Source organism: Oncorhynchus tshawytscha, linkage group LG22, assembly GCF_018296145.1.
Source record: "Oncorhynchus tshawytscha isolate Ot180627B linkage group LG22, Otsh_v2.0, whole genome shotgun sequence".
Taxonomy (NCBI): domain Eukaryota; kingdom Metazoa; phylum Chordata; class Actinopteri; order Salmoniformes; family Salmonidae; genus Oncorhynchus; species Oncorhynchus tshawytscha.
Window position 1 is genome coordinate 10,511,028 of NC_056450.1, and position 11,243 is coordinate 10,522,270.

Consider the following 11,243-nt stretch of genomic DNA (forward strand, 5'->3'; position numbering starts at 1 on the left):
CTAACTTGTATGGCGTCCCCCTTCAGTGCCCTCGCCCGAGGCGGCAAGATACCCATACCTAAATCCGCTATTGATTTTTGTATGTCTATAAAATCTCTCCCATGTCTTATTCTACTAGTATTTTTGAAAGTGTAAGGATAATAATTCAGCCATCTGAAATGTTTATTGCTTGCCAACATTTTACTCCCTCCTCTATGTTTAATATAACACACATACATTAATTATTCATTTCGGTTGCCTATCCTGACGTGAAGTTTGTTCTATAGAAAGTATTTGACTCTGATGTGTGTCACAGAAAGTATTTGACACTAGCCACAAAATTAAGGAAATTAGAGGGGAGGGGGAGGGGGAGATTTTTGGCACAATACCTGTTCTCCACTTCATCTCGGGCCTAACAACACCGTGCCAATATATCCTCCAAACACTGGCTTCTCGTGCATTATCACTTAAATACCATGGATATAATTTAACACGTTTGCACTATGAAATGTGTTAATTTACAGGGAGAAATGTGTCGTCTTCCTTTCCTTCTCTTCACCTTTCCACACCCTCCTTGCTTCACTCTTTTTACTCACTTAATTTTCCTTTCTCCTTCCTCTCCAATCTGTATGAATAAATAGCATAATATTAGATAAAATACTTTGGTTAACAGCTTCCCATCGTTTGCCTAATTTCTGTATTTTATCTCAAAAACATTGTTTGGAAAAATAAATTGGCAGGCTCTGTAATCATATCTTTACCTTTCCTCCTCTGTCTCCTTTACTCTTCTTCCTATCCAGTCTTCCTCCTCTCCACTGCTAATGTTATCCATGAACATATCTAACTATTTTTTCACGTTACTTATTATCATGCCAAACCATTAAAATGTTAATCTACAAAAATATTCTCAGAATTAATTGTGCATTAATTTAATACAATCATATTTTCAAAATAGCCCGTCCACTGCCTGTTTACATGGGAACGTTTTTTAACCTAGCTATAACAGTTCCTCGCTAACTTAGTCTACATAGCTAACGTTCGCTAGCATAACATATTTAAAACATTATAGAGCACATCATCTATCTATATAATAAATTGTGACATTATAACATCACTAGCTAGTATCTCAAACGATTGTAACTTACCTGGCTTGAAATGACGTTTGTGGTGATGTTGTGGATTCACCTGACAAATGCTAGCTTCTGGCCGAGTTTTCCACAGCAGTTTTCTCTAAAACTCTAAAACTATCGCGAGCAAGTAGTTAGTAGAAGAAGAAGAGTGAATGAAGCTGCTATAGCGAGCAGCCCCCTCTGCTGGACAAAACAAGCACAACGCGATTGAGACGTCAACTGGTAGGCTCTTCTGCCCGGTCTTTCTTGCCAAGTAAAATATTCCACTTTGCGGTCTGTTTTTAACGCACAGTTAAAAACGGGGACATTTCCGGGGACAGCTCCAGCCGGGGACAGGCCACCAAAAACGGGGACGCCTGGTCACCCTACTCCATATAGCTCCACATTGACATGAGTGGGATGACGGTAGGGGGTCCTGTATAAATACAAATTCACTTCCTTGACAACTTCCTTCATAACAGCGCTGCTCAACAGCTATGCTCTGCTATGCAAAGCACAAGACGTATGAATGCCCTGCCTTCTGCAGAGGCCGTATTGCAGTAAATGCTGTATTCTGTAGGTCACTACAGACGTCAGACTGACCATGCAAAACCTTTTACTTGACTCACAAGTAGTTCATATATTGGCCACTAGGGCCGGCACAATAGCAACACATAAATCACATGTTTTATAAGAAAAAAAGAGAGTAGAAGATAAACGATTTACAATGCTTACACAGGACAAATAGATTTTAACATAGGAAAATGGAATAGTGGAAATTCTCATTAAACAACCTATCTATTATGAAACATACGGACAATATACTAAACATTTCTTCACACGCATTATCCAAAATTAGAGACATCTATATAGTGCTTCAAAAGGAGAAACACCTATTTTGGGACTAGGGTTTGAGGTGAACCTTGACCCAGATGCGGGCTAATAGCTCTTTGGTGAACTCCTATGCCTTCTTGAGTTTACACTGACTCTTCGAAGGAGCGCACTTGAATAAGAGTCTGACAACACTTTACTAGACCGTGATGAGGTATTTCTGAAGGCTTTGAAATTGGGACGTAGGTTATATCTGAGTAATCCGGTTCTAAACACATGAAATTTGCTTTGGTTCAGGGATGTTTGTTTTGCATGTATTTGATCATGGCTGGGGGAAGAAAGAGGAGGAAAATGTAATGAATCAACAGGCAGGGAAATGAATGCACCTTGCTTTTCATAACCTACATACAAACATAAAGGTAAATACAAAAATAAAGGAATCAGCAACATAAAGGGTCTTCATAGGGCCGACACCATTCTTCCAGTAGAAATTCCATAATTTGGTGTTTTGTTGATGGTGGTGGAAAATGTTGTCTCAGGAGATGCTCCAGAGTCTCCCATAAGTGTTCAATTAGGTTGAGATCTGGTGACTGTGACACACACACACACACACACACACACACACACACACACACACACACACACACACACACACACACACACACACACACACACACACACACACACACACACACACACACACACACACACACTTTAAACCCCTCTTTCAAAGTCACTGAGATCTCTTCTAGCCATGGTAACCAAAATAATGGGCAACTGGGCATTTTTATACATGACCCTCAGCATGATGGTATGTTAAGTAATTGCTTAATTAACTCAGGAATCACACCTGTTCGGAAGCACCTACTTTCAGTATACTTTGTATCCCTCATTTGCTCAAGTGTTTCCTTTATTTTGGCAGTTACAGTACCTGCAGATCACAAAAGCATGTAAGATTTAACTCAAAAGAGCAAAAATGCTTGTGTTTCCACTCAGGTGCACACAGAGCAGAGTTCTGGAAATCTCTGCAACCGTATCCAGAACCTAATCAGTCACCATGCTGATCCAACTGGTCTAAATCAACCTGGAGTTAAGTCTTGATTTACAGAATAAAACATGTAAAAACCTCTGAAGTCAATCGGACTCACAACAAGTCAATGTGTGATGAGAACACTGAATCCAGAATGCTGATTCTGCTTCATACCCTGTGTTTTCATCATCTCACATCTACTACTAACGCCAAAGTTAACAGACATTTAAACTGTCACTTAATTATATAAGCTTTTCATGAGTGACGGCTGTACAATTTAGTGTTTAGATAGTGACCTCACGTATCTGAAACTTCACCTGGCAGGTTCCAAACATCTTTTGCACATCTGAGGTAGAGAGGTCACAGATGTTCCACAACAGCTTTTCTAAACACCAAAGCTTTGTTTAATAGAAAGGAATTACATGCATACAGTGAATTTGGAAAGTATTCAGACACATTCACTTTTTCCACACTTTGTTACCTTACAGCCTTATTCTAAAATTGATGAAATAAAAAATAATTGTGATATTTCAGTTTACATTTTTTTAAATAAAATTGCAAACATTTCTAAAAACCTGTTTTTGCTTTGTCATTATGGGTTATTGTGTGTAGATGGATGAGGGGGTGAAAACGATTTAATGCATTTTAGAATAAGTCTGTAATGTAACAGAATGTGGAAAAAGTGAAGGGGTCTGAATGCTTTCTGAATGCACTGTATATTCGCAGTCTGTGCTGGTATTGGAATTCTCCTGGCTCCAACGACACAATCCCCTCATTAACTGGTCTATTGGTGTCATCATGGGCTGAAGCTCGTTCTGCCAGGCCCATTGCCTGAAGTCAGCACAACCTGCCCTGGGACGTCTTCCTGGGGAATTGGAAGGTTCCCCGGACCTCTCCGCCATTCCCGCGGAGTACCAAAACATCCGGGAGGTTTTTAACAAGGCCTGGGCCACATCGTTTCCGCCGCACCGACCCTATGACTGCGGGATTGACTTTCTCCCTAGCACCACACTGGGGACGTCTGTACTCTCTGTCGGGACCGGAGACCAAGGCGATGGTACCTACATTGGGAACTCTCTAGCTGCTGGATTTATCCGTCCCTCTTCCTTTCCCGCCGGAGCAGGCATCTTCTTCGTGGAGAAAAAGGACAAGACCCTGTGCCCATGCATTGACTACCGGGGACTCAACGACATTACGGTTAAAAAACGTTACCCTCTACCACTCATCTCCGGCCCTGATAACCGGATGTTCGTTCCCGACACTGTCCATTCCGCAGTCCTGGAGTGGGCCAACTCCTCCAGGCTGGCCTGCCACCCAGGTGCCCGTCAGATCTTGGCCTTTGTGCAACAGTGCTTTTGGTGGCCTACCAAGGTCCCTGACATGTCCACATTTGTCACAGCTTGCACAGTTGTGCACAGAATAAGACTCCTCGGCAAACTCCGGCTGGTCTCCTCTAACCTCTGCCTGTCCCCCACCGTCTCTGATCTCACAACTCCCTGGACTTTGTCACAGGTCTTCCCCCATCTGATGGCACCACCGCCATCCTGACTGGTGGATTGGTTCTCCAAAGCCGCTCACTTCATTCCTCTCCCCAAACTACCCTCTGCCAAAGAGACGGTCCAGCTCATGGTGCAGCACGTCTTCCGGATCCATGGACTGCCCGTGGACATGGTCTCCGACCGGGGTCCTCAGTTCTCATCCCAGTCATGGAAGGCGTTCTGCACCCTCATTGGGTCATCGGCCAGCCTGTCCTCCGGGTTCCACCCCCAGTCCAACAGCCTGTCGGAGTGAGCCAACCAGGACCTTGAGACCACCCTGTGCTGCCTGGTCTCTGCCAACCCCACCACCTGGAGCCAGCTGTTTGTGTGGGTCGAATATGCTTGCAACACCCTTCCCTGCTCTGCCACGGGCCTATCTCCCTTTGAGTGTTCCCTGGGATATCAGCCCCTGCTCTTCCCTGAGCAGGAAGAGGAGGTCGGCATACCTTCTGTCCAGATGTTTGTCCGCCTACTGGCCCGGTCGGCCCTCCTCAAGACCACCTCCATGTATCAACGACAAGCGGATCGCCATCGGACCCCGGCTCCCCGGAATCATCTCGGACAGAAGGTATGGTTCTCCACCCGGGATCTGCCTGTCCGGATGGAGTTTCGCAAACTGTCCCCCCGGTTTATCAGCCCTTTCCCCATCTCCAAGGTCATTAGCCCCTCTACTGTTCGTCTTCTGTTGCCCCTTACCCTTCGTATATACCCCACCTTTCATGTGTCCCGTATCAAGTCCGTGTCTCACAGTCCCTTGTCTTCCATTTCCAGGCCCACCCCTCCTCCCCAGGTCGTCAATGGCCATCCGGCATACACGGTGAGACGCCTCCTGAGGGTTCGACCAGGGGGCAGGGGTTTCCAGTACCTAGTTGACTGGGAGAGTTATGGCCCGGAGGAGAGGTGCTGGGTCCCTGCTAGAGCCATCCTGGACCCAGCCCTCATTGCAGACTTCCACCACTGGCACCCCGGTCAACCAGGTATGTGCCCAGGTAGCCGCCCCCATGGGGGGAGGGGTACTGTCACACCCTGATCTGTTTCAGCTGTCTTTGTGCTTGTCTCCACCCCACCCCAGCTGTCGTCCATCTTCCCCATTATCCCGTGTACTTGTACCTCTGTTTTCTGTTTGTCTGTTGCCAATTCGTCTTGTTTGTCAAGCTTACCAGTGGTTGTCCGGCCAGCTCCTGTCTTTTCTCAGCCTCTCTTTTTCTCGCCCTCCTGGTTTTTGAACCTTGCCTGTCCTGACCTTGAACCCATCCGCCTGACCACTCTGCCTGACCCTGAACCTGCCTGCTGTCCGGTACCATTGCCACTATCTGGATTTCCGACCTCTGCCTGACCTGACCCTGAGCCTGCCTGCCTGCCGTCCTGTAGATTTGCCTCTGTTGCTGTAATAAACATTGTTACTTCGACACAGTCTGCATCTGGGTCTTACGTTATCCTGATAAATATGATGTCAAGATGAGCCAATGTGGCCAAAGTTTAGGGAGAGTCAATAATGTCACCACACAGTTCACTGGCATATGTCTGGTTATAGTACCTATAGCAGGCATCAGTATGGTTGTACCTGAATGATTTTGTCGAAAGGGGATGTTTATGATATTATAGTGAGTATATAAGCTTTTCAGGAAGTACATTATATTTCCTTGAGATAATTGGGTGACTGACAAAATGATGGGTTTTATTTGGATTAAAAATCTAAACCTATTTCAGTTTGCATTTAGGCCAATTTGACCGAAATCCTGTGCTTTCCCCATCCACTCAAAGTGAGAGAAAGACTCAATGGAATGCCTTAGTTAAAGAGTGCGGGTCATTCTGTACACAGAACATCTTTTTCGTTGGGCATGGCATGGGGGTAGAGGGTGGATGAATCTTCACCAAAGTAAAGACTTTTCCATACGATTCCATGGCATACATCCAAGGTATTTCCCAACTGTGACATTCATTATTCATCGCATACATTCAGAGGTTTGGGTGGTCAATGGTTAGACTGTGATGGTGTTTGAAACTGAAGTATTGAAACTAAAGTTATTGAAACGAAAGTACAGTATAGTGATTCTTGTAAGCAAGCAATTCCATCACACACAATACAGTACTTCATGTACTATATACTGTAGACAGTCTCCTAGAAAGAAATGTAATATGCAAGTGTAACCATTTGACATGCCAACTGTATGTGTGACTATATATGGTATGAAAACCTTTTGATTTAATGCCTAAATACCACTGATTTAATCAGAGTGCTCCCACTGGACAGTTACTGTACCTCTCTTTTGACCTTATATATTTGCTCCACTGAGGAGGCAAGTATCTTGGCGATCTCTTTGACCCCACACTGCTGGTAGAGTTTTGACAGTTGGTGCTGTGTACCTTGGCAGTGCCATGGTAGTCGAGAGGTACAGTATATTACAAATGGCAGAGGTTCTAGGAACCTTCATGCCTGGAATCCACTGGGATAGCTGGAGATGAACGCTGACTCCACAGTGTCAGGCACTTTCGAAATGGGACCGTTTAATGCTTAATATGCATTCTTCTCTCCTTTCATTCCCTGGAAGCATGCTTCTTATTTATTGAAATGTTTTATTGTGTTTTTTTAAAACAACTTGGGGATAACTGTGGAGATAGAGGGGCAGCCAAAGCCTGTGCTCTACGATTACAAACAGTTCTTTAGGCAGACCTAATCACTCAAATGAAATATCACTCAAATGTCCCAACCCACAAATTATTTTGATGGAAAACTCTCATTGTATAGTTGATTTAAAGAAAAATCTTTATTATTCAGGTAACATTAGCCATCAAGAAAATACAAGAGAAGAATAGATATTCATGTGCAATGAATTCTATAGAAACAGAATATATAAATACATATACAGTATTTCAATGATTACTAGAAAATCTTTCTTGTGTTTTTTTTTACAGGGCTTGGAAGCCAGTGCAGTGAGTTTTCATAATGAGCGTATTAACATATATCAAATTGTTTTCTGGCCCCTGGGTAGAAACCCTCTGTGAGAGAAAAAAAAAGAAGAGGGAGAAAAGACAGGAGGGCTTGTGAGTGCGTCAGATACCCTGTGAGAGAGTTGGCCCAGTTAAAGTTCCCTGCCACATATGTCAAACGGTCTTGTTTGCAAAGGCTAGTGTTTAAGTGTGGATCTGCTGAGCTTCTCATCTCCTAGCTGGCTGCTTTACTCTGCTCTACTCTGCTGGGCTTGAATAACTGATAAAGGTATGTACTGTCTGGGTCAGGGGCATTGCTGCTTTGTGTGCATGGCATTTGTATTTATTAAATATAATAGAGACTGTGATGAATGTGAGATTAATTAAGCAATAAGAATGGTAATTATACATTTTCATTGATGCTAGTAGAGAATATTACATTTATAACTTTCCATTGTGAATTAGAATGTCAAATTAAATAATTATATTGATTACAGATACTTGTGTAAAAATATTGTTTCAGCTATAGGCTTCCTATCATTTTTCACAGTTTAGGTATGACTATGTGTGTTAAAATGAACAAGTTTCATGACAACATTCTGACTGTACAATTTACATATTAATTAAATATTGATAGTGATTTGCAGATATTATATTGTCACTGTATAAGGTTCCTGCTATCAGTATCTACTGTATATTTTTTGCCCAACTACAAACAAACTATAGTTAAGAATGTAGCATTTGTATTCTCTTGACCTCCTCTGTAAACTTGATTCTGACTTATAATCATGAATTAATTCATTGTACATTGATAAGTATGTTCATAGAGTTCAGACAACACTTTGCACAGGAATTAGAAAGATTACTTAATAGAAGCTTTCTCCCCAATAATTGTTGCTCTTTTGACTCCTAATATTGTAGCTTATGACAGTTTCTAAAAACATATATATTTATTCAACATGCTTTCCCTCCTTTCCCCACTCAACAGAAGTCTACTAGAACGATGTGCTATCAAAACCCCATCCAGAGGGTAGAGATGGGTCCTGCTTGTGCTCAGCTCCTCTTCGCTGCCATCTTCTGGGCAATGCCTTACACTGGAGCTGCTGCTGTGCTGTCTCTGTCCAAATCCAACCAGACAGACCTTCTCCAACTAACTAGGTCTGCCTTCGAGGCAGAGTCTGACTGGAGTAATCGGAATCTTACTAGCATCGACATGCCTCGTAGCCGAAGGAGGAGAGCCATCTCCTCCAGAGAAATGAATGCCTTGTTGGATTATCACAACCGTGTCCGCTCCCAGGTCTTCCCTCAAGCTGCCAACATGGAGATCATGGTGAGGCCCCGACATCTACTGTACCTGGGCAGGAAAACAAGGGACTGACGCATGACTGACCGACAAATTAGAAAAAAATCTGGAAAAAAATCTGAAACATAACTTTGGAGTTTTTGCTCTACACTAGAGTTAGATTTGACATTTTAGAAATATATTTTGTCAATGTTTAATCACGTATATTTATTGAGTAAGTCAAGTGTCGCGTAGGTATGTACACACAAGTAAAACAATGTGGCGAGGAGACGCTAGATAGATAGGACCAGCGGACATCTGTAAAGCCTTCCTCATGCTAGGGGCAGGGTTAATGAGTTTTTATCTTTGAGAGGTGTTGAACTGCTGGTCTCTCTCCATGCTTTAGGTGTGGGATGGGAAACTGGCAAAATCAGCAGATTCCTGGGCTTCCCGCTGCATATGGGATCATGGACCCTCACAGACCATGAGATATATGGGCCAAAACCTGTCCATCAACTCTGGCAGGTACTTTTGAACTGAACTGTCCCTCTTCTTTCCATGTTGCTTATGTGAATGTTTAGTTCAACAATGGCTGCCTAAAGAACACTGTCTTATTGTATATCTGGTCAAATATGAAGTAGGTTGGTATTTTTTGAAAATCCAAAATGTGTCTTTCTTCTCCTAGATACCGATCAGTCATTGAGCTGGTGAGGTCCTGGCAGGATGAGAAAAACTCATTCTCCTACCCCAACACATGCAGTGGACCAGTTTGTTCCCACTATACACAGGTGTGTGGCTTAGATATTGCACTAAATGGGAATGTATTGACTGGGATGTGTTCTATCAATAGTCTTCTATTTACAGAAGATAAGTACTGTACTGGTATAGTTGATATTTGTATTGGTAAGAAATTGGGTGACTGTGTGTGAGAACTTGTCTGCAATTAATCATGTTGACTATGAGAACTACACATTGCATCAACAAATTGATACATTGCATCTTTCTGTTTCAGATGGTATGGGCCAATACCAATAGGATGGGATGTGCCATCAACAAGTGCTCAAACATGAACGTGTATGGGAGCTCTTGGAGAACAGCAGTGTTCCTGGTTTGCAACTACTCTATCAAGTAAGTAATGTACACACAAATCCTTCTCTGTTCATAGAAAAAGTAAGCTGTCTTGTTATGATGAACACAAAAAAAGCCAAATCTATAGAATATACCCACTAGAGATTAATACGTCTCTTTTTCAATGTACAAGCTGTATTCATCAGAACCTTACATTGAAGTGAATATTCTCTAATCATAAAAGGAAACAAACAAACACACAAGATCAGTAGTTAACCACGTTGTATTGCTCTTTCAGAGGGAACTGGGTTGGAGAGGCTCCCTACAAGAGTGGCAAACCATGCTCTGCTTGTCCATCAAAATATGGAGGTTCGTGTAACAGAAACCAGTGTTCCTCCGCTGGTTCAAAAGTCAAAGCCAAGAAACGAAAAAGATATTAAAACAAGTTGGACGTCAGTCACATTTTCCCTGTTTTAATGGAAGACTTTAAATGATTAACTGTTTCCTGTTGAACCATTCCATTGATCTCATAGAAAAAAACTGCAAGAGAAGATGTGTGAGATGCGAAGAATTTCTAAATAATAATAGTAATTTAAAAAAACAATAACTGGTTTTGCAAAGTTGGAAGTAACTAAAAATGACAAAAACGTTTCTGTGATTAAATTACAGTACCACTATGATGATGATGATCATGATCATGATGATGTCAATTCTCTCCTCTGCATGGAAATAAGCCTAATTATAAGCCTAAGGAACTTAAACTCTTGGGTTGCAAAGCTCCATTTGGGGCCAGGACATACAGAACCCAGCTACCTAAAACCACAAGGGAATTATGTTGTATTCATCTGATTATGTCCTTGAGAAGATGAGTTCAATATATTTGTAGGTCTATGCCAACGTGTTTGATAAGTCCACAAACTGTTTGCACTGTTTTTGGTTGATTATTCGGCTCGAGTGACATTTTGCGAAGCTATTTGTATTGAAAATGAAGCACTTTTATAGTTCACTGTTTTCGTTTAAAAAAAAATTGTATAATACATGTTTACTGTAAATTTAGAGACATAGATCATTTTTATGAATTGTTCTGTTGTAGACCAATTATCTTTTATAACATTGTAATTCACTTATTAGAGGTCATGATTGGCCTGAAAATGACAACACTGTCAAGCATTCTTTTAATAAAAAAGAAAGGAGTTTACCTCAGTAGTGGGTGTTTTAATGAACCTTACAGTTCCAGGGTGCTTTTTTTCACCTCTGTCTGTCTTAAAAGGAGGACTTCAAGAGTCTTTTAATAGATTTTCTTCTAATTATCTTTGCATGGCCGTTTGTTACTAGCAACAGCCAATAAATCTATTTTACATTTACAGTTGTATGATGTCAATTCATGTAGTCTATTCATGTACGCATGAGAACGTAGATATTATCAAATGGACACAGTGACAGGCTTGTATTGTGCATATTCTCTCAAATGGCTC

At 42.0% G+C, this 11,243-nt stretch overlaps 1 protein-coding gene across 1 annotated transcript; it reads left to right on the forward strand.

Annotated features, from left to right (window-relative positions):
• Positions 1-8,418: 8,418 nt before the first annotated feature.
• On the forward strand, positions 8,419-10,966 carry r3hdml (R3H domain containing-like). The gene is made up of 5 exons (XM_024384063.2): positions 8,419-8,748; positions 9,107-9,225; positions 9,386-9,488; positions 9,713-9,828; positions 10,067-10,966. Exons 1-5 carry the CDS (start codon positions 8,422-8,424, stop codon positions 10,206-10,208), a joined length of 807 nt encoding a protein of 268 aa, XP_024239831.1. The 5' UTR covers positions 8,419-8,421; the 3' UTR covers positions 10,209-10,966.
• Positions 10,967-11,243: the final 277 nt, after the last annotated feature.

Bases quoted from the DNA above. Each gene is read 5' to 3' on its own strand.
- r3hdml (XM_024384063.2), top strand. From the start codon at position 8,422: ATGTGCTATCAAAACCCCATCCAGAGGGTAGAGATGGGTCCTGCTTGT. The intron at 9,226-9,385 runs GTACTTTTGAAC...TTCTTCTCCTAG, and splicing joins CTGTCCATCAACTCTGGCAG to ATACCGATCAGTCATTGAGC. The intron at 9,489-9,712 runs GTGTGTGGCTTA...TTTCTGTTTCAG, and splicing joins TTTGTTCCCACTATACACAG to ATGGTATGGGCCAATACCAA.